Source organism: Tinamus guttatus, unplaced genomic scaffold, assembly GCF_059628265.1.
Source record: "Tinamus guttatus ecotype Peru unplaced genomic scaffold, ASM5962826v1 Tinamus_guttatus_pri_ptg000602l, whole genome shotgun sequence".
Classification (NCBI taxonomy): domain Eukaryota; kingdom Metazoa; phylum Chordata; class Aves; order Tinamiformes; family Tinamidae; genus Tinamus; species Tinamus guttatus.
Window position 1 is genome coordinate 1,588,081 of NW_028289136.1, and position 24,111 is coordinate 1,612,191.

General features: G+C 43.3%; 1 protein-coding gene across 1 annotated transcript; it reads right to left on the reverse strand.

The window, feature by feature from the left end:
- Window positions 1-992: 992 nt before the first annotated feature.
- Window positions 993-23,834, reverse strand: PRCP (prolylcarboxypeptidase). Its single transcript, XM_088534931.1, has 9 exons — window positions 23,748-23,834; window positions 11,489-11,629; window positions 10,851-10,952; window positions 10,343-10,524; window positions 9,343-9,500; window positions 8,321-8,493; window positions 6,658-6,822; window positions 5,474-5,661; window positions 993-1,197 (listed from the first exon to the last, which is right to left on the reverse strand). Exons 3-9 carry the CDS (start codon window positions 10,944-10,946, stop codon window positions 993-995), a joined length of 1,167 nt encoding a protein of 388 aa, XP_088391057.1. The 5' UTR covers window positions 10,947-10,952; window positions 11,489-11,629; window positions 23,748-23,834.
- Between the last annotated feature and the right edge of the window lie 277 nt (window positions 23,835-24,111).

Below are 24,111 nucleotides of genomic sequence, written 5' to 3' on the forward strand. Positions count from 1 at the left end.
TCTACATCAGGCTTTAGGCTGATCCAAGAGGAGAGCTACATTCTGTGTTTTGAATAGTTCGTCCTGCAAACTTTTTTTTTTTTCTTTAAAGGCTTTTTATTAGAGAGCTCTCAGCAAACAGATCACGCAAAATTTCAACAATACAAAGAATGAGGGGAGGGAAGACTCCACACAAGGCATAGCCCATATTATTTGTCCCTTCATAAGATCTAGCCAGCACAAGTGTCACATTTGCTCTTCAACAGAATAGCTGAGAAAGCTTCCTGATTTGAAAGAGCTCAGTGTTTGTGCAGAAGACATACACACACAGAGACACAAAATAAAGCCTGAGGATTTTTTGGCTACCGTTACCACTGTGACAGATATTTTTGGGTTAGGACAAACAGCAATGAAAGAAATAAAGCCCTGCTGTAAACTGTGCATGCTCAGCAAGCTACCAGCAAAGAGTTAGGGACCAGCCCTGATGCAGTACAGAGCAGGATGGAAAAGCATCTGCAAGAACTGCCAGAAAAGTGAGGGAAAAGTATGCACTTGTTTTAATCCCCAAAGGTAAGGTGATTTTTGTTCTATCATTCTTTCCATACTCCTTCACCTCCGTTTATTCCAGCTGAGGATGTCTGAAATCCAGTCCCACTGAAGGCAGCGGGAGCCATGGACATGAACAGGGCTGCTGTGTAATCCATGCACATGCTCTCCCAGCACACAGGATCATGATCTGCTGCAGCCAGGGAGGCATCAAGCCCAGAGCAGGAACTCTACCTTACTGTGCAGCATTTGAGAAGAGCAGAATTGGAAAGCAAGCCAGAGCAGGCAGCACAAATCCACGCACTTTATTAGCCCACGGTGGTTACTGCTCTTCATCCGTGTGCCTGTCTCCTCTCCAGCGGCTGGAATTGCGGCGGAGGGGAGGAAGCAGGAGCGAGACATTCAGCTGCATGATAGGCCTGGCCCTGCTCCCGCCAAGGCGAGGGGGAGGCGCCGCCGCTGCCGCCTCAGAGGCGGCGCGCGGCCGCCGCCGCCCACCGCCTCATGTAGCCGGTCTCCAGGGCCCGCGCCTGCCGCACGGACGGGGGGTCGCACGGGTGGCGGCCGCGCAGGTCCAGGTGATGGGCTCCGTCAGGGATCACGATGGCCACGAGGGAATCGCTGATGTTCTGCGTCACCCCCCCCGCAGACCACGGATCCAGGCCGCCGTTGCTGTGGGGAGATGATGCTTCGTGAGGCCACGCTCACACCGCCAGCGAAGCTGCAGCTCCCACCCGGCACCCACGGTGATCACGGAGATCTGCCTTTGGCCCAACCAACACAGACCTCCCCCTGCACCGATGCCCTGTGTCCGCCCCTCTTCCTGGACGGGCTTTCTTGACAGGGATATGTGACTAGGAACAGCTTAAGTAAGGCGCACTGCCATCAAGGACAGTGTCTGTAATAGTGTCAAAGCCTCTGGAAAAAAAACTCATGACAGTTTCCCCTGCAACTGTCATGAAAAAAGGTTCCCCTGTGGCAAAATAAACCCAAATTCCAAAGCTCCTTGCTTTCCTTTTCCTACAATCTGTCATGAACTAAGTCAGCTCAAGCATTCCTGAATTTTCTCTACTTCTCTACTTCTCGGATACCAACCTGTTTTTGGAGCAGTCTAAAGCCCAGTCTAAAGCAACTTACTCCCTACCCAGGCAATGAATGGATTTCAGAACCTTAGACCAGCCTGCAGAAAATGCCTGATCCATAGAGAAAAACAAAGGCTGGATTGGGATTAGAGCTCTCCATCTCCCACCCTTAGTTTGGGACTCAGCCTGGCCATCCCTGCTGCCTCTTCTCTTCCTTTATCACTCCGTTCACCAAACATGCATCCATCTTCCTGCATGAAACCGCCAACATCCAAATACTTCTGTAACTGCACAAATCTGGATCTACTCCCAAATAAGCACTAGCCCTGCCCGCAAAGGAGAGCAGTAGGGATAGAACAGTAGATTAGTGTCAGCTTTGAGGAACAAGATCTGATAAATGAAAACACTGTTGGACATTGGATATGCAGCTAGAAAAACACCACAGTGACAGCACCAGCAACCACTCAGATAATGAGCAAAAAGTGTTTGTGGAAATAACTAGAAGTAAAAACCATATAGAGCTTGAGCTACTATTTTGAATATGTGTCTCCACTGACAATAAAAGATCTTGAATTTCTGTAATTCTCTATTTTCAATGGTTCTAAACATGGCTGAGATTAAGAAAGATTCTGTATCTGCAAAACAAAATACAGAGAGCTGCCCAATAAACAAAACATGTTCGATTTAAAAGGTCACCGGAATGAGCATTAGCACCAGGCAACAGGGAGATGAGTTGCCGAGAGACCCGAGACGACGACTTGTATCTCTGGTCACGGTGACGTGGAGACGGAGCGCACCACGAGCAACAAGCACGTGGAGACAGAGCGCCCAACAGTTTCACAGGGTAGGATTTCAACAGCGACTAGGATGGGTTATTGACATGCCAAAGCCAAGCAGGCACTGGAGGTGCTCGGCTGTCCACTCCACAGGAGTGAACTTTCCCAGTGTAAACTGAGGTTAACAAGAAAATAAGGTAAAATGAAACATAAAACTCAGCATTTCTTTCTAGCAGTGGTAAGGTGAACAAGACTTCGGAAATTACAAATTTCAATGCAAAGTATCAGCCAGGAAGATCAAATGAGATTTTTGTGACTGGCTTTTTCAGTGTACCGTTCTCCAATCCCATTTCAGCTCATACTTCAAAGATAGTACAAGTGTGACCTTACTTTTAGCACAGCAAAATATTGCCTTTTCTAATGCATCTTTAGAGCCTCCTCTGCCATTAAATCCTGCTCAGAATAAGCACCAATTTTACACGCTCCTAGCAGCACTGTGTGTATCATACTTAGTTCACACACATACACACAACTGCCTAGATTCATTTTCTAAACTTTTCTCCCCTTCTAACAGGCATTGTTCTGCCTGCTCTTTTGTTCCATTCCTTTCTTTTATGCCAGAAAAATCCCTCTTCTGCACAGCCCTAATACTCCTTCCAAACAGCCTTCATGGTCTAGATTATTTTTACCCTCTCCGTTCCCATTAAAAAAAAAAAAAAAAAGGGTATCTGGGTGCCCCAACTTGGAAGCAGGGCACAAGTTCAGCTACGATCTGCCCAGCTTGAAAAGTTCTAACTTTTGGACTGTGCCCACCAAATTTTACACTGTCTGGAATCTGGAATGTTTCTGGGTGCCAGACACAAGAAATACAAGCCCAATTAAACACATTCAAACTAAGGTCATCTTTCAAGACTATAGCAAAGGGAACTTTTTAAACACTTGAAGAAAACAACTAAATTTTGAAATTTCAAGTTAAGCTCCTATTCCCACTGGCTAACTTTGACTATGACAGCACGTTAGTGGCAAGGCACTATGAGCTTCTGCAAACCTGCTGCTGCTGAACAAACACGCTGAGGGCACTATGGCCAGGCAGGTCCCACACAGAGTATTTCTGTGTCAGTGAGTGAATGGATTCCAGTATGGGTATCTGGAGCGGAAACTGCTAAGACAAAACAAGACTGAAATCCCCAATCTTCTCAAACTAGTGTTTTAATAAAGGTGCTCAGGACAGGCAAGGAGAATCTGCATGTAGTCTAAGTAATACCCACACCCCAAGAAAAACTAAGTAAAACACCCCTGAAAAGGTGCCAAAGGGGCACTGGGAATCCTGAGCCAACACTCGGGAGAGCAGCTGAGCCCCAGGGTGGAATGTGCAGGGTGATCCGCCGTTAGCAGAGGGAGAAGCAGCACCATGACTTTCAGCATCCTGGCCAAACCCTGTACTGGTTGGATAAATTTACCCAGCAGTGGCTCTGTTCAGACGAAATTATTCCGCCCTTCCTGTGCTAAACTGTTGTACAAGTTGCTCGACACTTTTACACGGCACTTTTTACCCTACGGGGGGCCACATCCCCTGGTATATGTAGAGTTTTTGTGTTTTTTTTTTTTTTTTTTTGCAAAGCACTCTTTGGTGTTTGTGGATAAAAGGCTCTTATATAAAATGTACAGTGTTGACAATGTGCCTGTTTGAAGAGAAACAACTCAGCTTGAGACCCAACGCTTTGTGTGTACAGCACTTACTTCTTTCTCATTCATTTGGTTGCTTTCAAGCTTTTCTCATTTCAAGCTCCTTCAGCTGGCATAAATTCTTAAACACTTAGATTTGCTTTTCTGTTGCTTACAAAGCAGGATTCTAGTGTACAGAACTGTGGGACCTTGGCAATAAGCAACAGTTTGCAGAAATTAAGCTAGATCAATAATTTTTCCTATTAAAAACGGTGGAATTTCTCACTTTGGAGCCGACATCCCGCTGGGGCAGAAACAGCAAGAGACAAATGAGAGGAAAGCAATAGGCCTTTGGAGCCAAAGGGACCAACGTTAACGGCTGAAATGCAGAGAATAATCCCCAATTCAAGGCAGGACTTTTTGCTTTTAAAATACACAGCTATTTAGCAAGTCCAAAAGACTAATTCTGATTTTTGTTTAAGGAAGTTTGTGTTTGAAAAGGCCCTGCACAATTTGAACAAGGGCAGAGGGCTACAGCTAGGAGCTGCCCACAGTGGGCAATGAGGAGAGGGAGTCAGAATTCCTGAGGGCACAGGCTCCAATTGGGCAGAAAATGGGTTTATTAAAGGCCTCCCTACCATGCAGCAACCTAAGGAACAGCCAGTTCTCGGCTGTTCAAAATTCCTATCACCTCCCAGCAAAGTACAGCGACATGAACCACCCTTTAAGGCGGGCAGAACAGAATTTAACCTCATTAGAAATAAAGAAAGCAAAGGCTAGCAGAAAGCAAGAAGTAGGCACTAGTTTTTATATCCGAAACATTTGTTTCAATTTTGCCCATATAAGGTGTTTTAGACCAGCTTCTGTTAAATTACTGATATGGCCTGCTAGAATGGAAATGTCTCTTTCTATTTCTGTCTTAAAGAAACCTCTTGAAACTTAACCCAATTATTAAAATTAGGAATCATGCTACTTCCCTCTTTCAAAGAGAAAGAGAAGCATCACACAAGCCTGCTGCAAGACTATCACCAGAGCAACAATTTCAGTCACCAAGATCCTGTGTTGTAACTAGAGCTTGTTTAGACTTTCCTTTCAAGTGGAAAAGACAGTATTTTGGCTTCATAAAAGCTAAACAGATTTACCAGCATGAGAAACCTGGACTTTGGCCACAAGATAAAGCAGGAATGCACAGGAGAAGAAAACTGCGTCTGGCAAAATCCCAAGCTAAATTTTTCTTTTAAGACACACAGGCAATGACAGGACAATTTGCTGCTTTGGTCACTGCAGATTGTTCATTTTACTCTGCAGGGAAACAAAAAACGCCACCATCATTTATCCAGCTGGAAAGGGCCACTTTGCTATGCAGAGCAGGCTGTCTGCACTGGCTGGTGCAAAAGCTGCTTTAGAAGCTGGAGCAGGGCTCACCTGAAGATGATGTTGCTGTGGGAGCTGATGTTTTTCCCTCCATACATGGAAAGAATCCAAGAGGGGCGAGGCCTCACTCCCCACAGCTTGAAACACTCCTCCGAAAGGGCATCAAAGTCCCACTTCTGGGGCTCAAACATGTCATTGACACCATCTGTGCACATGGGCATCACCATCTCAGTGCAAGCCTGAAAGAAAGAGCAGGGCGACACGATGCACTCCTGGGAGGCTGTCCAGGAACAGTGGGTGCAATAGTTAAGTGAAAAAAGCTCAGATAAGACTCAATCCACCAGTAATTGAGCTGTCAGAACACATATAAAGCAAAATCTTTATTTTTCAACCACAAATCATTCCCTGGCCTTAGTGGTTAACAGCTGGGGAAAAAAAAAAAAAAAAGGAAAAAATAGCATGAAGGCCTCATGCTATCCATATCTACCAGGGCAACTACAGAGTTTACTCTCGCTTGCCTTCTTCCCCAGGTGCCTTCAGAAGTAGGCAGGAAACAAGCTGCAGATTGAAGCAGTGGTTTTTATGAGCCCAGCTGCCACACTCTCTTTTTAGCCATGTGCAGGGGAAGGGAACCCGGCCAGGGGCAGCCTGTCACAGCCTGCACACCAACTCAAACAGCTTGGTTGCTCAAACAGCTTAACTTGCATCCAAGTCTCTTGGATGAGACTTTACTATAGAGATGCACATTTCTGTTGCCTGCTCAACAGGAAAGAAGGTGTCTCAGGGAGATACGGCATAAACAGCTTTAGTTGAAAAAAAATTGTATTAATACATCCTGGCATACAGAAATTTGTATCAAAATCTAATAACTATTTTCTACAATGAGAGCATTGCATAGTACTCTGTTACTCTTGTAAGGAAGCTTGAAGGTTCAAGTTGTGAACCAAAGAAACATATGGATCTAGTGACTGTTTGGAGAACACCTAACAACACGAACTGCCCATGAAATTGTCTATGAAATTGAAATCACCTCATTCACAAAATCCCAGAATGGTTGAGCTTGGAAGGGTCCTCTAGAGTCCAACTAGTCCAAAGTAGCAACTCCACTTCATTCCAATCAACCCAAACCAATTTACATCTAGCCCAAAATGTTGGCAGTTAAATGACTGTTCCCACGAGCTCCAGAACCCCAAAAAATCTCATGGAGCTGCATTTAGAGAGGACAGGATGCCTACCTGGTAGTACCAGCCCATCTGGCCCAGATTCTTGGTGGCGGTCTGAGACATGTCAAAGCAGGAGGCTTCTCCTGAGTAGTTATAGTAGATATTTATCGCCTGGAAAACATTCTGCAGCAGCTGCTTGTCTGGAAGACTGGGATCCGTCAAGAATTTGCAGACAACCTATTATAAAAAAGGAAGATGGGAATCTCAATCTGCAACAGATACAAATTGAAATGCTACAACTGATAGTTTTCTTTTTTTTTTTTTTTGAAATTGGTCTTCTGTGCTTCAGGATATTATCCTTCTCTGAAATTATTTACCCTATGCATTATACTACTATTATTTATTTTGCTGCTATTATATAATAGCATTACAATATTCTTGCTTCTTCATATTTGGAAAATATAAGGTAATATAATGAAAAACTATTTTGTTGCTGGTAAATTAAGAGGGCCCTTGAGTAAAGTTAAACTCAGAATTTTAACTGGGGACAAGCACACACTAGAGCTGGAGAAAAACAAACAAACAGAACCCAGAAAACCCTGAAACCATCGTACCAAAAGGATTTTTCATCTCAGAAAGTGTAGAAGAGACAATATGCTTCCTGGCAGGTCTTCCTTCTTACTGCTACTCTCATGGGGTTGGGACAACACAAGGACAATGAAGGGAAAAGCTTGAGCTCCTAGCCCAGCTGCACAATCCCAAATTATTCCTGCAAGGAGCAAAGGATGCACTGCAGTTCTAGAGCTGTTCAAGTACAGGGTTATACGCACACGTGGTGTGGATTCCTACTGGTTATTAATGGGTGACTGCAGGAAATCAAAGTAGCAGCAAATTGTGCTTCTTTGAAGAAATTAACTTATCCTCCATGCCTGCCCTGTTTAATCTTTTCCCTCTTTTCTCTTGTGGAAGCTCTAAAACGGATCCCTCCCTTCTTCCCAACAGAGAAGGCCAACGGACAGCTCTTGTGTCGCCACCCCAGTGGGTTTTATGGTTTGGGTTTCTCAGCCTGCTGATCTGCACTCAGCAGACAGCGGTGCGGAGAGCTGACCCTCTCGTGCAGACACATAGCCGTACAGAGGGCTACAGGGAGCCCTGTGCATATTCAGCTACTCTAACACACTTTTCCCCCCTTTTCACCCTCGGATTAGCAGTCCCATTGCAGAGAAAGCACCTGCACAGCTTGTATCACCTAGACTTCATACATTGGCTTTGTCCAGAAGAGCAGAAGCCTTTTCTATTTTAGGCATTTATCTCAAACAGAAATAGAGTGAACAGTGGTAAAGGTGAGCACACTTCTTATGTTGCATTAGGCTGATAAGAAAGCAGAAGTTATCTCAAAGTGTTCATTCTGTCCTCTGCAGACAGCCACATGGGACAGACAACTGTTCATCCCCTTCTCTATTAGCCAGCTCTAAACAAGCAGAATACAGGAGGCTTCACTTTATTCCTAACAACTACCACTTAGCAGCAAAAATGTAAGTGCCATTTTATTCATCTCACCTGGCATAATGGTACCCAAAGACACACAGGGAAATTCAGTCAGGGACGAGAACAAACAAGCTCCAAGGAAACAGAAATAATGGAAGAAGCATTAAAGATAATCAAAACCCCAAAATACAGGTTTGTAGGTGTGAAAAGTTGAAATTGGCTCCTGAAGATAAAGGTGCTAAGTTACCTGTATGGGCCAAGCTGGCAGAGGCTGTAAGAAGTCAGCTTTGTAGGGATAGTCCACCATAGCCAAGTTCACCCAGGTCTCACTCAGCCAGCTCTTCAATACAGCAGCATCCTGAGGAGTTTTTAATGGGCTGCACAAGTGAAATGTGCTGGAGAGCCACTGCAAACCTGCATCTTAAAAAAAAAAAAAAAAAAAAAAAAAAAAAAAAAAAAAAAAACAGGAGGGGGGGCAGAATTAATACCTAATGCATCTGTGTCAATCACACATAGGCCAGCTGTATTGCTGTTTAAAAAACTTCTTTAGTGAAATTATTCCATGTACTCACAAGCATAACAGACTAAAATTTATTCAGAATCTATTCCAGTGAAAAGAAACATCCCTAACCTGAAGTGTACGGACTGTATGCCACAGTCGAGTTACCTTTTTGTAAAATAATTCCCCAGTTCAGATTTTCATGCTAATCAGCTAACTGGTGATACTGGCTTTCTCGTGTAGAATTCTGAACTGAAATGGCAAGAGAAGAGGGCCTTTTTTTCTTTCTTCTTTTTTTTTCTCTCTTTAAATTCCTGTGCTCTACAGTGACTCCAGTTGATACAGTCACCCAAGTACCAAAACAATACGAACTGCTATGATTTTCTATTTCCTGCTGCCTCTATTCCTATTTACACTACTTCTTAGAACAGATATCGCTCACTCAGCTTTGCCAGAAAGGAATACAAGCTTTGAAATTCTGATCTTAGAGATGTTTGGACCTGGATTCTGAAGCACACCAGATAAAAAGGAAGCAATTAATCCAACAAGCCAGACTGATTCAAAAAAATAACACTGAGTCTATTCCAGTTTTGCGTGACTAAGTACAGTCTCAAATATATATATTTATAAATATACACACTCAAATGCATTATATATAATATTTATACACAGACAAGTACGAGTCATAACACTAGCTCACTGATTGTATGAAATCATAATATAAGCCTGAATATGGTTATCCTTGGGAAAAAAGTATTGAGAGGTCCTACCTGTTGAAGAAAGATGGTTAATGGCATTCCAGGAATTCCGGATGCTTTCAGAGCAGCCCTTCCCACTCTTTTTGAAATCATTAGTCACTATACTGAAGTAAGTGCCACAAGGAACCAAATCACCAAACTGCCAGATTGGGGCAGAGGCTGCCAGAGCTCTGCAAATGCACAGAGATTGTCTGGTGAAATACAAGACTCCGGAGCCTCTGCAAAGAGACCTTCCCTCCCTTGGGCAATACCCTCTGCACAGCCTCTGTCTAGGCAGGATTTGTAATTCTGCTCAGCCACCCCTGAGCTGAAGTAACCATCATGTCGTAAAGCCCTTCCCCAGGTCTGCATACAAAGGCTACTGACCTTTACCAGCCTCAGATGCTAACACAGAGACATTGGGGATACATGAATTAGAAGATCAGAGTTTGCTTATTTCATATTTCGTTTTCATTTAGCATCCAGGACTTGAACATACTCAACTAAAGTGAGATTCCCTGCACATGAAAACTTATTCTCTAGCAGACCGGGGCGGGATCATTATTCTTGTTTTTCAGCGGGACAACTGAGGCATTAAAGAGGTTGAAGTCCTGCCTCAAGTCACCAGGAAGTCTATTACTAAATTAGGAATTCAACACCGGAGTCAGAAGCCTAGTGTCACAAGAACATTTTGCAATGATACTGAATAGAGTCTGATAGAAAACCAGAGCGGTAGGGGATGATGGAAAGGCTGAAATCAAAGGAATTAGAGATCTTTACAAATTCAGTGTTCATAGTGACTATTCTTATCGAACTAACAGACAGATCTGAAAAGCCACACACCTTGTGTGCTAGTACTTGCTGCCCTACAGTTCTCCCTGTGCCTCTTCTCAAATTCAAAGCAAATTAATTCCTCTTTCCAAAGGTGAAAAATCCAAGCCAGATGGAACTGTGCCACAATATTTATAGGACTCAACCTGCAAAAGCCCAGGATGATGACAGTTCTGTGCTCCATGGGGACAAGGACACTCACCCAACTACCGCATGAGGGTACTTCATTCGAAGCCAAGCTGCCAGCATCCCCCCGTAGGAGCCTCCAATTGCGATGACAGGGCTAAAACGGGCTCCTACAATGTTCTCCTTCAAGTACCCAATCAGCACCGCAAAATCAGCCAGCGCTTGCTCTGAGGTCAGGAAATTCAGATGCTTGGAGTCCTGGGGCAAAGCAAGCAGGTTATAAGCAACATGGGGAAGGCTTCCAAAACCAGCCCTTCTCCTTGGAGGAGCTAGGGAGTTCTCAGTCTGGGCCTGATAGCAGATGTAGTATTTCTTGCAGGTGTTTATTGAAATGCTATAAAATGCCAAAGTTTTTTTTTTTTTTTAATCCTAGAATTAAGAGTTGCAAAAAATATTTGGTCATGTGCTTCTGAGTCTTACTTGTCTTATTCAGGCAAGCAGTCATTGCACTACCAAAAATCACAACAGGCAGATTTATTTTAATACAGACCACATCTAAAGAGTGAGGGAAATAAGACACTTACACTGAAAGACTCATTTCCAAAGGGCAAAGATTCTCCATAATATCTATGTTCAGCAAATACTAACATGGCACTAAGTTCTTCAGCCACATCCCACATGAAACCCTGGCAAGAGAGAGAAAAAAAAGACATTTTAGCAAGTTAAGAATGAAGTAGTTCAAAAGGCCTGCTTTCAATTTAGTTTACCTGAACACACATTCTCTGATATGGAAGACATCACGATCAAAATATAGCTAGAAAGACAGTGTATAATTTGGCTTTATGGTATCCCGGAAGTAAGAAAATACACATGGCAGATATCCACCAGCAGACATGCAAACCTATATGTGTAAATAAAAATGCAGCAAAGCAGTAAGCAGCACTGTTTTGTGAGGATGCACTCAGACAATCCCACCAGAACTCCTGTGGCACAGGGTTAATTCACAAAAACAAACAAAATGGTCTTTGATTTCTATGAACTTTGAATACAGCCATGAACTCTTTAAAACTTTCCCTGTGCATTTTTTTTTCTTTGCCCGATTTCTCTTTCTGTAAACATAACTTTCACCTTAGATGATATTCTGATACTGTCTCCTTGCTCTTCCATATTTTTTCACTGCTGAAAAGGATTGTAATTCAAGAAGAATTAGCTCTACACATACCGTGTTATTGCAGAACCATGTGATGTCTCCTTCATTGCCTGTATAAAACAGTATTGGTCCATTATCTTTCTTCCAGTGTTGATCCGCTATCAGGTATCGCTGCTGGAATGTAAGATTTTCATCAAATCCAAAGTGATCAACCTATTAAAGCAAGAAAAAACAACATCCTCAGAAAGTTAGAATAGATCATGCATTGAACTGCAGGTAGTAGCAGTCACCTTGCAGACAAAAAATAAAGTGAAAAGTTTTACTAAGGTCATAAATCTAAAACCAAATTCCTTTATATTTGTGGTTTCCTAATGCACAAAAATCTGTTTTCTTCTGTCTTATGAAAGGAAACCAACCAGAAAGGAGAAGTGTATTTTCAGGTATAAGATATGTATACCCTTTCTACAGTAGTATATGTGATGGAGATGTTCTAAATGTATTCAGGAAAGACAGACAGATCTGAGGAATCACACAGTTTTCAGAGGAGACTGTACCCATTGGTAGAAAGTCATGGTCCCCCAAAATTCAGAATCTTAGAAAAATTCCTGACTTACCTTAGCATTAAAAACAACAACAACAAAAGTTTTCTATCTCTCTTCCTTTTGGCATAGGGTTGAAATTTAAACAGATTCATATCAAAATGCTGTATTTGCTTTTCTTTTGCTTTCTGTTTAATTCTTAGAGGCAGCAAACCCTCATTCTCTGCAGTTCCCACACTGACAGATCATGCAGTTTTGTCAAGTGTCTCCTGGCAGTTTTCACTAGTTCGCACACTCTCCCGAACCCCCCTTTCCACCTCCCGCTTTTAGAAGCATCCTAAGCCTTTAGGCATCGTTTAAACCCCGCGAGTCCCATGGCATTAGCTTTATTGGCTCAGCAGAGAGGCACTCTCAGTTCTGACTTTGGCCACCCTCCTTGCAGCACAGGCCGGGGCTGCAGGCAGTCGGAGCCCGACACCTGCCGGCCCCTCGGCCGTCCCCATGGCCCCGGGCTGCCCGGGCAGCCGCTCTGCTGACGAGCTCTGGTTTGAGGGCGTCTCTAAATGAGGGCTTTAAAGAAGCAACCGCGGCAAGTCCGAGCACGCAGCTGCCCGAAGTGGTGAACGCGCTGCCGGGCTGATTCCCCCAGCTCAGGAAAGGGAGCCGGACTCTTATCCTGCTACTCTACACAAAACATCCCACTTACCATAAAAAGTATAAACATTTATCTATGATATACAGCCATATTATTGCACACGTAATTAGGAGGTTTTCACTGAATTCAGGTCTTGACAACATATATTGGGTTGATTTTATGTGGATTACTACCTTGGTCCTTTTTCAAGTGCACAGCCATTATTTTATTCATTTAAGTCTCACCTTTTACATTAGGTATAATCGAACACGACTCCCAGGAAGGTGGAACAAACTCAGCAACTGACAAAATAAGCACCTTTGACACCAGGCTGACGTTATTCAATGAAATAATGCCCAAAAAAGATGCTATAGCCCAACTTACACTTTCAGTTCTCATGACATTGAAAAATTAGGATAGTAAAATTCAGTTGTGTGTATTTTTTTCTGAATTATTTGTTCCCACTAAATGGAGAAGATCAAAACTCCAATCCTCTAGTGAGGGTCTCCCAGTAGCAACAAAGAGCAAAGAACTGGAATTTCAGTTTTTCTTTGACAGTTTTACTGGCCAAGTTGCCTGCAATCAGCTTGAATCCACCCCTTGGCTCCCAGGACATGGTACAAGTTCGCTCACTGCCATCAGTTGCTTCTCTCTAGAAGTGACTAGAAGCACAAGATCCTAATACTCAACAGGAGAGCAAGAACTTTATTGCTAGATGATGCTGTTTCTCATCTTGTAGCAACTTGTCTTTGCAAAGGTAAGACATCTAATATGAGCAGAAAATAAAACATGCTGGAAAACAGAAAAAAGACATCCCAAATACCAGGTACTGAAACCTGAAGAATTTCTGGATCTCTGGTGAACATGCAGTTTGGAAGGTCCAAGGAACATCTCACCAGGCGAGATACGTCTGAAACGTGCAAGGACAGACTGAAGGAGCCCAAGCACCACCATAAAACTGCAAAGTGAAACACTGCGACTCGAAGGGGAAGCTGCGATCCAAGGACAGCAGATGGAGCTGTCACTTCTCCAAAGGGTCCACAGGGATCTCCCTCGGGGACAGCTCCCTCTTCTCCTTCAACATACAATTTCCCTTGTTATGTAGCACAGAACAAATAAATGCCATCATGTGTCAAACCACATTTTACAATTCAAGTTACTCAGATTTCTTTTTTTAAAGAGATTTTATAAAAAAGTAAAGTAGAAATCTTCTTTTCCCTTCTTATGCAAAAGCAGTAAGACAAGAACACCTACTTTTGCAGCCAGGCTAAGAAGACAGAACAGAGTAAGAGCAAAAGAAGAAAACATTCCATAATTTTGACAGTACATTCAAAAAGTGAGGGTAAATATAAGAAAGAGTACTGGAAGTAATATAAAAGAAATTTAAGGCACCCTTTTCTAAACTGGGGCAAGCAGAACAGGAAGAGTTGGAGAGCTGCAGCCCTGAGCAGCCGAGCTCGGTGCTCGGCATGAGGAGCTCTCTGGCCTGGGCCACCGAGCAGCCTCACGGGAAGGAAGGGCCACAGGCACCTCAGCACCTTCCGCTCCAAAATCAAGGACGTTTCTTTGGCTTTACTTTATATGTACATGTGTATCATGTGCTTATGCTAAACGGTCAATGATCATTTGTTTTTTTCTGTATTTTTGTTTTGAATGGACTTCCCAAACTAGCTGCTCTGCCACACGCTTCTCTCCTGGGGAGCAGATGAAACAAACGCACAACAGATGTTAATAGACAGATGTTAATCTGCTTAATATACTCCTGGGATGTGCCCAGAAACTACAGGAATGAGCAAAGTGTCAAAAACAGGACAAGGGGCCTAAAAAAGCACTTCCTCCTCAGCAACACCTTCAGCTCGTTATGGAGCATGGAGTCAGGCCAAACAAGCTGAACTTCCTCCAAGGGGATTTCACTTCATAGGGCTGAGTCTAACAACAAAGCTATGTAATTTATTTGTTCCGACTCTTATGTTTCTGGCAAGATTAAAGCTTCTGAAAGCTCTTCTGCCAGGTCTTGTGTTCCAGTTCTCCAGTAGCTTTGGTTTCTCAAGCTTGGATATTCCATATGAAATGGAGTCACTTAGTTGTTTACTGGTGAGAAGCCAGAAGATTTTAGACTTCCACCCTCCGGTGTTCACAGAGATGTTCTGAGCGCTCATCCTGTCTGAATTACTTCCTCAGGACAGGAGGATACAGGAGAGCCCGAGGATATCCTCTGGCCATGAACAGCAGCGGGGGCACCAGCCTCTTTGGGATTTCAGTGTTTCTATTCCTGCCTTTTCCTTACCAGGCTGTAGGACTTCGGGCTGATTAGTTGGCCCGATCATTTTTGTTTCCTCTCAAGATGTTTGTTTTTCCTTATAGGCTGATGCTATGAAGGTTAGCTTTGCTTTTCATCTTTCCTGTTGTAAGCAGGTATTCTGCAAGATATTATCATGGAATTCTGCATTGCTTTCTTGAGAGGCTGGTGCTTGCGCATGGGGCAGTAGAGATTAGCAACAGCCTGCTGAAACACGTCATCATTTGATGCTTCACAGAAGACAAAGGGAGACAAAGGAAAGTAGAAAGGAAAATAACTTCAGGGACAAAATGTTGATGCCACTGAAAAGTTTTCAACTCCCCATAACAGCAGAGCAATTCAGAAGTTTTGAACATTAAATATACTTCATTGATCATTATCGTAATTCATTAGGTTTTTTTAAACACAATGCAGGCACAACAATACATGCTTTTTATATATTAATTGATCCAGGTTTCCATCCAGTTGGTGACACTCTAGAACAGTTACCATTTTTCCCCAGCTGCCAAATGAGCTCCCTGAACGAAGTTATTGTTTGCACCAAAATAAATGCAGGCTTAAGAACATCCTCAGGCAAGCACCTTATGGCTACACTTTCACGAACACATTGGCCTTTACTATAATCAAGCTTCATGTTTTTACTGAAGCTTCTTTTATGCTGCAGAAACTGTGTCATCTGCTCTAAAGAGGCTGTAACCATTCAAGAAAGCCTGTTTTTAGCACTCCTATTGCTGCAATTAAAAAGCACCAACAAGGAAACTCTCCGACTCGATCTCTCCTATGGCTCTCTATCGTATAGTTTGGTCAAGACATTTCAAAGAACAAGACTGAAAAATGCTTGAACGGCTACATGGGATGAAAGCAGCAGGTTCTTGTCTTGTCAGGCCTCATTAGAAAAAAGTCCATTCCCAGGCAGTGTATGAAGAAAGGATATTTTTATGTTGAAAATCTAACAGCTAAAGAGAATACAAAGAACAAATTGTTTTTAAAGGCCACACTGCCAACAGTTTTGTGCTGCCATTGAAACTCCACATTCTGTTTACCATGCAAGATAAAGCTCAACCAACCTGCTTAAGGACTTTAAAACCTAAGTTAAAAATAAGCACCAGTAGTCACAGGAAGGCCGTAACACCTCATCACATTCTCCAGTCAGAAGGACAGTCAGTTTCCAGCCATCCCAAAATTTTCTGTCCCCAGATGATGCTGGCAAAGCTCCAGCACAAGGGAGGACACGTGCTTCAAATCAGGAGATGACAAAAATCACTTCAAGCAGCTTCACTGCTGACCTGCCAAGCAGTTTGCAGTTTCATCACTACCCTGGTCTCCTCCAGGCAATGGGTGGGCTTGATGAAATGGGTATCTCAATGGAATCACAATTTGTCACAGATGAAGCTGTATTAAAAAAATACCATCTATTCTAGTTTTGCTGAGGTAGTCCTGAAGCTTTGAAAAAAACTAATTAGCTAAACAGAACTTTACAAAATTTGATTTTCCCTGATCAAAACTGTTCTCGTTTGAAAGGCTTCCTCTGCCTTCTTTAAACATGGACCTGGGGGAAGAAAGCATTCCAGTTGTGGGACAAAGTATTTTGATTTGGACAAAATTAATATTTTAAACTGCCTCTGTCTCTCCAAATTTTGTTTAAAGTTTCAACTTTTACACCTGCTTTACTTCCCAGGTTTTCAGAGCTATAAGCAAAGTTGCTTCATTTCATTATTTTCCTAGCCCAGGTTCACCAACCGTTATTTGCATTTTATTTTCTACAGATAATCCAATGCATGCCAGGGGAATTGATAGAAGAAAACAGACAAGACAATGGGGAAATGAACAGGAAAACTATCCTGTCATCCATCCAGCTGTTCTAATTAGACAAAGCACAAACATTTCAGTGCAGGGATGTCTGGTTATTTGTACAAAAAGGGGCTTAACACTCAATTTGGGCTAAGTGCTAAGGATTTTACACAAGCCACCATGGATCATTTATTTAACAGTGGCCAATTTTGCTGCGCATTTATGGGAAGGAGAAACATTTCAAAAAAACAAAACAGAGAAGATGCAACTTCCAAAACCCCCCAACCAACCATTACTCTGGCATGTTTGCAACATACAAACACCAAAAGCCACCTATCTGCTTGTAGGGCTTTGGGACACGGGTAGACCAGATAACAGCAAGATAGAAGCACTGGGGGAAACAACACACTCGGATCTCTGTAGCTGCTAAGCTTTTCTACATTGCTCCAAAGAAGAAACATGCAGGGTTGTCATGGTCATTACAAAGCTCCCACGCAGCTGAAAAGCTCTAATGAACACACAGATACACAGCAGGTCTTTACAGCAGTGCTGTTAACACTCGGATTTTGTTGGGCCAGAGATGTTTTTATTCTCATGGCAAAGCAACAGTTTTCCCTTATAAAGATCTCAGATTATCTGAAAACTTGACTTCTATTTCTCTTTTTCCACTTCAAAACAGGCAAGAACCTGTTGTTACAGATTAGTCCTGAATCTGTTCAGAACTGATTCTGAATCATCCCACAGACATTGCTAAAAATGTTTTGCCATGAGCTTGTAGAGCAGCCACTTCCTGCTCGGGAGTTGAAGAAACTTTTGGTTCCACCATTGTAGCTGGGACTTGCAGGAATGAAAGCTCTACATTTCTTGATGGCCATTTATCACTGTGCAGAAAATACAACAGGAGAGCCAGCATCTCCAGAGCAGAATACACTTTTGAATAGCTTGAGGATGACCCCATTTTGGCAGAATCAGACAATGAGGAAAAATCAGCTGCTTTTTGAGACATAAATCTAATGATGGTTTTTGCTTTCATTCGCTTCCTGTAGTTCAAGCTGGACTTGGTCCAAGTCCCACTTAAAACAAAGGACCCATCACTTTCTGTTCCTGTTGTCTTAACAGGAAGCTACTGCGTGGAAATTACCATGCAAACCTGCTCCTGGGTAGCTTTTTAGCGCTACCTCTCCTTGGGGAGGTCTTTAGGAAGGCTGCTAGCTTCACAGTGCAAGGAAACCTCCTCCCCTTGGAAGCAGAATAAATCAGGACAGAGGGCAGCGTCCATGTGAGCAGCTCAAGGGAAAGGTCATGCCTGGTTAAGGCCCTGTCTTTACTCACCACATCCTCATCCCCAGCTCACAGGCCTTTCAGGGGAGACTCCTCTTCTGAGAGCTTCTTGGATCTTACTCTACAGAAGCCTCTTCCAGCTCATCTTCCACTAATCCCTCTCACCTCACGCCTGACAACAGGCAGCTTACACAGAGACAAGGTAGAGCTTCCAGGTGATAGAAAAAGCACTTCTCCCAACTTAAGGGTAGAAAGCACAGACCAAAAGTATCAGAAGTTTAGTTCTTTTGAGTTGATCACTGTACAGTTTTTAATTCTAGTATTAGTTTTGGTTAGTGCTAAAATGGGGCGGGGGGAGTGATCAGTTTATCTGTTGTCTTAGACAAAAGGTCATTAGCAGATAACCAAGCATTTACAGAATAGTTACGTTACTGCCAAATCCTCTCTGTGCAAGTTTCACAAACACAGCTTATTATAAGCAAGAACCCAGAGGGAACAGAATTGCAGAACGCCACATCTCACTACCCCTCTGTCCCAGGACCTGCTGAGATAAGAGGCCCAGGCTGCCAGATCCTGAACAAAGTGACAGAATCCCTGTCTCTGAGTTTACAGTGCAGAGGCACAGAAGAGCACATGGCTTAACTTCCCTACAGGCTGCCCACCCAAAATGTCTATAAAACAAGAACGAGTCCTTACTGTGGTTTAGTATGCACCAGGGAAATGAAAAAGCCTAAAGCATATATTGTTTTCAAATATAACAGTAAATTAATGTATGACAAAAATATTTCTTCTTATTTTGAATATTTAAAAATAAATACTGCAACCTACCCTCTCTGACCAATTTGGCACATGTTACAAGTTATCTGCATAGTCCACAGTGACTTTCTTCTTGCTGCTAGATGGTGTTAAACTCTTTCAATGAAATTATGAAACCAATCAAACCATTGATTGCCACTTTGAACTTGACACTCACACATTACCCCCAAAGAGGAAGGATTTAGATCCCAGGTTTTGATTCATCTGCTGGGAGCTCAAAGAGAATGGGTGCAAGTCAGCATAACTTGGATGGAACCAACAGGATGCATCTCATGCAGGTCAGGTATTTACACTTTTCTAATTCAGCTAGACAGTTCCATTTAATTGTTATTTTAAACTTTCTTTATTCAAGGAATCATTCAGTGATTTATTATGGCATTTTAATGATTAAATCTAGTGCTACTGGGAGGCAGATAGTCATTTCCACAGAGAGCAGTGATTACTGACACTTTTCATGGTCTCTGTATTAGCTGTTCTCCTAAAGAAAGGGCCTGCAAGTTGTGAGGAAATTAAGTGTTTCCTGTTTAATTCGAGCAGCTGATGCCTGCAGTGTGACCTACAGATAAGTAGTGCATAAAAATAAAGATTCACTAACAAGCTTTAACAAGTACTTCCGTGACTTCCTACCCACTGAACAAGAGCTATTGTTTTCTGCTTATAGACCTGCTTTACAGTTTACAGATCCATTTTTAAGATCACATTAAGAAACCAGAGTGAGAGTTGCCAAGTCCTTGGGTACTGCTTGATGAGTAAAACATACACCCTAAGTAGTTTGCCAGACATCACCAGCACTTCTTCTGTAACCATAGACATTACTTTTAACCAGTTCCTAGGGGATGTGCCAAAAGCACTTTGTTTTTTTCCCTTACCAGAAGTTGAAGGGGCTATTGTGTTACGATGCCAGACACCAAAAACAAATCCATTTTACCAACATTTGTTTCTATTCTGAGAAGCCAATCTGCGTCATGATAAAATTGCTAACCAGAATTAAAATTGCCTAGTCTTTTTACAAAACAGTTTGAGCTCCATGAATGAGGATTACTTCATTAGAACTAAAACACCACACATGGTGCTGTTGTGCATATATAGCAACATTCATTTACATGCCACAAAATTTCTAAGACTGAAAAAAATGCTAAGTTGAATGAAAATACACTTTGTTCCCCAGTTATAAGATGAATTCCCCCAAGTGTAATAGCTGCAACATTTAAGAACAAAATTGCATATTTATCTCAATCCAAACTAAGACAGCTTTGCCATCAAAAAAGGCCCTTCACCTCACTTTTTATTCTATTTATACACTGATTCACACTGAAGTCAAATTGTGTGTGTGTTGGGGGGTGTTTTTAGGGGCTGCTGTAGTAGCTCCACCTGAGAACTGCAGGAAAATTCTGAGATTTGCCAGCTTTCTCTAAATTGGCCATTCTTGTAAGACAAGGAGGATATCAGAAAAAAACCCACTAGCTTTTCTCCTTCATCCCAGTCTTAACTTGTCTTTTCTTCTTGGAAACTCGCATTCTAATTTTTTGCACTTCTAACCCCAAGGCCAACAGTTTATATGCCTCAAGATTCAGCTTGTAGCATGAAACAGGATACAGAAGACACCCGATGCAGCTGGTGAAGATCAAGAGGCTCTGCTTCTGAAACCTAAGGAGCATTAAGATAGCTTCCTTTTCTGGACACACAAATTGAAGTGCAAATGCTTACAGAGCAAAAAGACTTGCTGATGCCTTAACAAAGATATGAAATATCTACACATGTATGGAAAATAGAAATTCATTAGAACAACTAGAACCGATCTTCTGGAGACGTGTATATTAGTATGAAAGACAGAATCTGACTGAGAAAGCTTCAATCTTGGGAACTTACTAAACAGTTTTATTTGTCTATGTTCAATTGAATCTTAGGCCAATTCACAGATGTTTGCAAGCAATCGGATCACAAAGTGTGACTCTAGTGCAGAATTCACCCACAGTTAAGCCTTCCAGAGCCATCAGAGGTTTACTGAAGATAAGTCACATTCACTCCTTTGTCTGACAAGACACTTTATATCCCCAAGAAGTATTAATGTATCAGAAAATTTAAGGCAGTATTGCGCATAAAGCATCACAAATGCTCAGGCTGTGGTTCTTGCACTGCTGGTGTGTGTTGGAAACATGAATGTCTGGGTACAAGGGAAGACTCTCCAAAGGTTCAGAAAGCTATACCACTCCTAACCCTCCCTGTGAGGCTGAAAGATTAGTGGTGCATGGGCAAAGAGAAGGAGCTGGCCTTGGATGACTCACCAAGCCTGTCCCATGAATTTGCATTGTGGACACTGGAACAGCTGGCCAAAAACAAGCCTTTCAGAGTGGCTTTCTGCTTGCAGCTCTGCACATTCAATCCATCTCTTTCTTTGTAAAGCTCAATTTTAAAATGCAATAATTGAACATATAGCCACAAGCAGTCTTTCAGGAAAACTACCAAAGCACAGGCGAGAATAGTTTTACCTACAGAAGATGCTGTTTCATCAGAAGAGCTGACAAAGAGAGCAATTCTCCCAAAAGATGTAATTTGTGATGTAGGACATGAGTGACAGCACAGTTGCTTGAAAGGACTGACCATTAATAGGTCAGCTTAATTTAAATTTATGCTGGGATAATTTCATTCAGTATTCGGAGAATTATCCCAGTATATATATATTTATATATATGATTGAAAGTCATCAGAATACTTAAGGAGAAAGGTTATACTCCACTAACCTAACATTTATGAAGTATTAAAAAGAGGGAGAAGCTTCTAAAGTTCAAAAGTGAATAAGCAAAAACAACAAGAATTCAGAGCCCACAGGAGGGCAAGACACCTCTCTTCATAGCTGTATTCTGGCCATTCAGCAAATAAGATTGGCAAGCACGGACATACAGGGTGCAGTAAGATACAACAGCTAACGACCCCAGGCACTCTTGAGACAGGCATTGCCCCATTTATTTCTTAATGTTCTGCAACTTCAGTCCTGTCAGTGTCTTTGGCACTTAAAATAGTACCCAGGGGGAAGTTTAATGTAAGTCCATGTTAAGGTGAAATGTCTGATCCTGTTATTCCCCCATTTTCATTAAACCCAGAACCCCAACGTATTAGACACCTCTGTGCCTTAGTGTCAAGAACCTCCACTGAAGCTTTGCAATTCTGCTATTCCTTTGTGAGGAAATGCTTAAACAGTCCCCTCTAAACCTATTTATGAAAACTTCCAAATGCTGAAATGAAGTTCTTCAATGTTCCTATGCAAACCTCTGTGCTTACAGTGTTCAAGAGGTAACTCTTAATGAGCAGAATTCATGCAAGGAATCTATTTAAACCTTTCAAAGTTGAATTTGGGGAAAGTGCTAAATATTTAAAGCCTCTGTGCAAGAGGCTTTTAATACAAACAGGTATCGAAAGAAATCTTTTGCGACTTTGCATAATACATTGGTATGTTATGTCTTTTTAGATTACATGATTTTATAAAAATAATTTTAATTGATGCCAAAAATAATAGGAAAAAAAAAACAGGAAGCAAAACAAGAACTTTTGCTAAGAAAGAGAATCAGCAGCAAGGAACAGAAGCAAATGATTCATGCTGTAAACATCCTTAATGTTGATAATTAAACAGTCATGTGAGGTAGCAGGGTATCATCATCCCTGTATAATACATTGACCAGTATCATCATCCCTATGTAATAGGTTTAAATGGAGATACTGGGACTTGCCCAAGGTAACAGTGACTCGGCTGTGGGTTGGGACTAGCCACAGGATGCTCCTCGTTCCCCTCAGCTCACACCATTAGAACAGAGCTGATCTACAGCCTCACTCTGAGCTTTGTAACACTGACATTTAATTAAAGTGACAGATCTTAAGGTGTGTGGGGCGGGGGGAATGGAAGGAGGGATGCCAATGAAATCCCATCAAGAACATCATGGAATACCATAAAGCTGTCAGGTCCACATCCTTGATACAGAAACAGGCTTACCCTGCTTGTAACTACACCTCTTATGTGGGCCCTGTGTCTCCCTTATGTCTCTCAAGTGGCAGACAACAGCATTCAGAACTCCAATTTCCAAAACACAGGAATGCAGCGCGTCCTTCCACGTACCGCAATGCTGATATCTTTTTGGACAAAGATACCTTGGGCTGTGACTGCTCTCACCTACAGCAGCCACTGTGATTTTGCTTGAGGTGAGAGGGGAGGAAAAGCAGGGAGCAGAAGGCAGGGAGCAACACGTGGCGGCACCATCTTTCACAGGGTGTCATGGCACTCGCTGCTTCCTTCCCTCCTCATCCAGCTGCCTGCATCCCAGAGCCCACAGACCTCAGATAGACAGCAGCTGAAGGGGACAAGCCACACTCTCTGCAGACACCTGAGGAGAACAACAGCCCCAAGAGGGGATGGGGCACAGGAATAACAAGGCAGTGACAGCATCACCCATACAGTGACAGCATCGACGACGCACGCGGCACAGTGACAGGCGCCGTGTTTAGAGCTGCACCACCCAAGTGTTGACATCCTGTGCACCGTACACCACGGAAGGTCTCTGAAATGTGGCACCAAGCAAAGCTAAGGGTTACTAGAAAAAACTAACAAGGCACTGAATTCTCAAACCTTGCTCATACGGCGCAACTGGAGAGCATTAAACAGAGAGGATCTGAAAGCATAGGAAGCCTGTGGCTTATGCACAGCCCCCTGGAAGAGGAGAATTTCAGAGCCAGGAAGAGTTTGGGGAACAGCTGGGTCCTCAGGGCCGGGACTCCCGACCAAAATCTCTCCAGGAGCACAATGGCAGCAAGTGTGCAACAGTTTTGTAGCTTTTTGGAACAAGCCTACACATCTCTTCTTCCCTTTGCCTCCATTTCCCTTGAAAACACACCCCCTGTGAAAATAACACTTTTCCATTCACCTTTTCTCTCGACCGCCTCTCCCCAGGGCCGTTATGACCGTTAACGGCCGCGGGCTCCTACCTGCTGCGTGAAGTAGAGGGTGCGGAAGGGGGCGGCGCGGCGGGGCGCGGCCGGGGCGGCGGGCGCGCTCCGGAGAAGGCCCAGCACGAGCAGGAGGAGCGGCACGGGCAGCATGGCCGGGAGGAGCGCGCGCCGCCCCGCGCCGCCGCTTTATAGCGGCCCCGGCCCGGGCCGCCATGCGGAACCGCCGGGCAGGGGGGCGGGGGGAGAGGCGGCGGCTGCGCATGCGCCGTGACTGCCCGCTCGGAGCGGGACGGCTGCTCCCACGCGTGGGCGGGGCCACGCGCCTTCCGATTGGCTGTCCGGTCACGGCCCGCCGGCGCCCGCGGTCGCGGTTGGCCGCGGTGCCCCGTGAGCGGGCCAA

Coding starts and splice junctions, on each gene's coding strand:
- PRCP (XM_088534931.1), bottom strand. CDS start 10,946: ATGTGGGATGTGGCTGAAGAACTTAGTGCCATGTTAGTATTTGCTGAA. Junction 5,662..6,657: donor AGATGGGCTGGTACTACCAG/GTAGGCATCCTG, acceptor TCTTTCTTTCAG/GCTTGCACTGAGATGGTGAT. Junction 1,198..5,473: donor CACAGCAACATCATCTTCAG/GTGAGCCCTGCT, acceptor ATCTCCCCACAG/CAACGGCGGCCTGGATCCGT.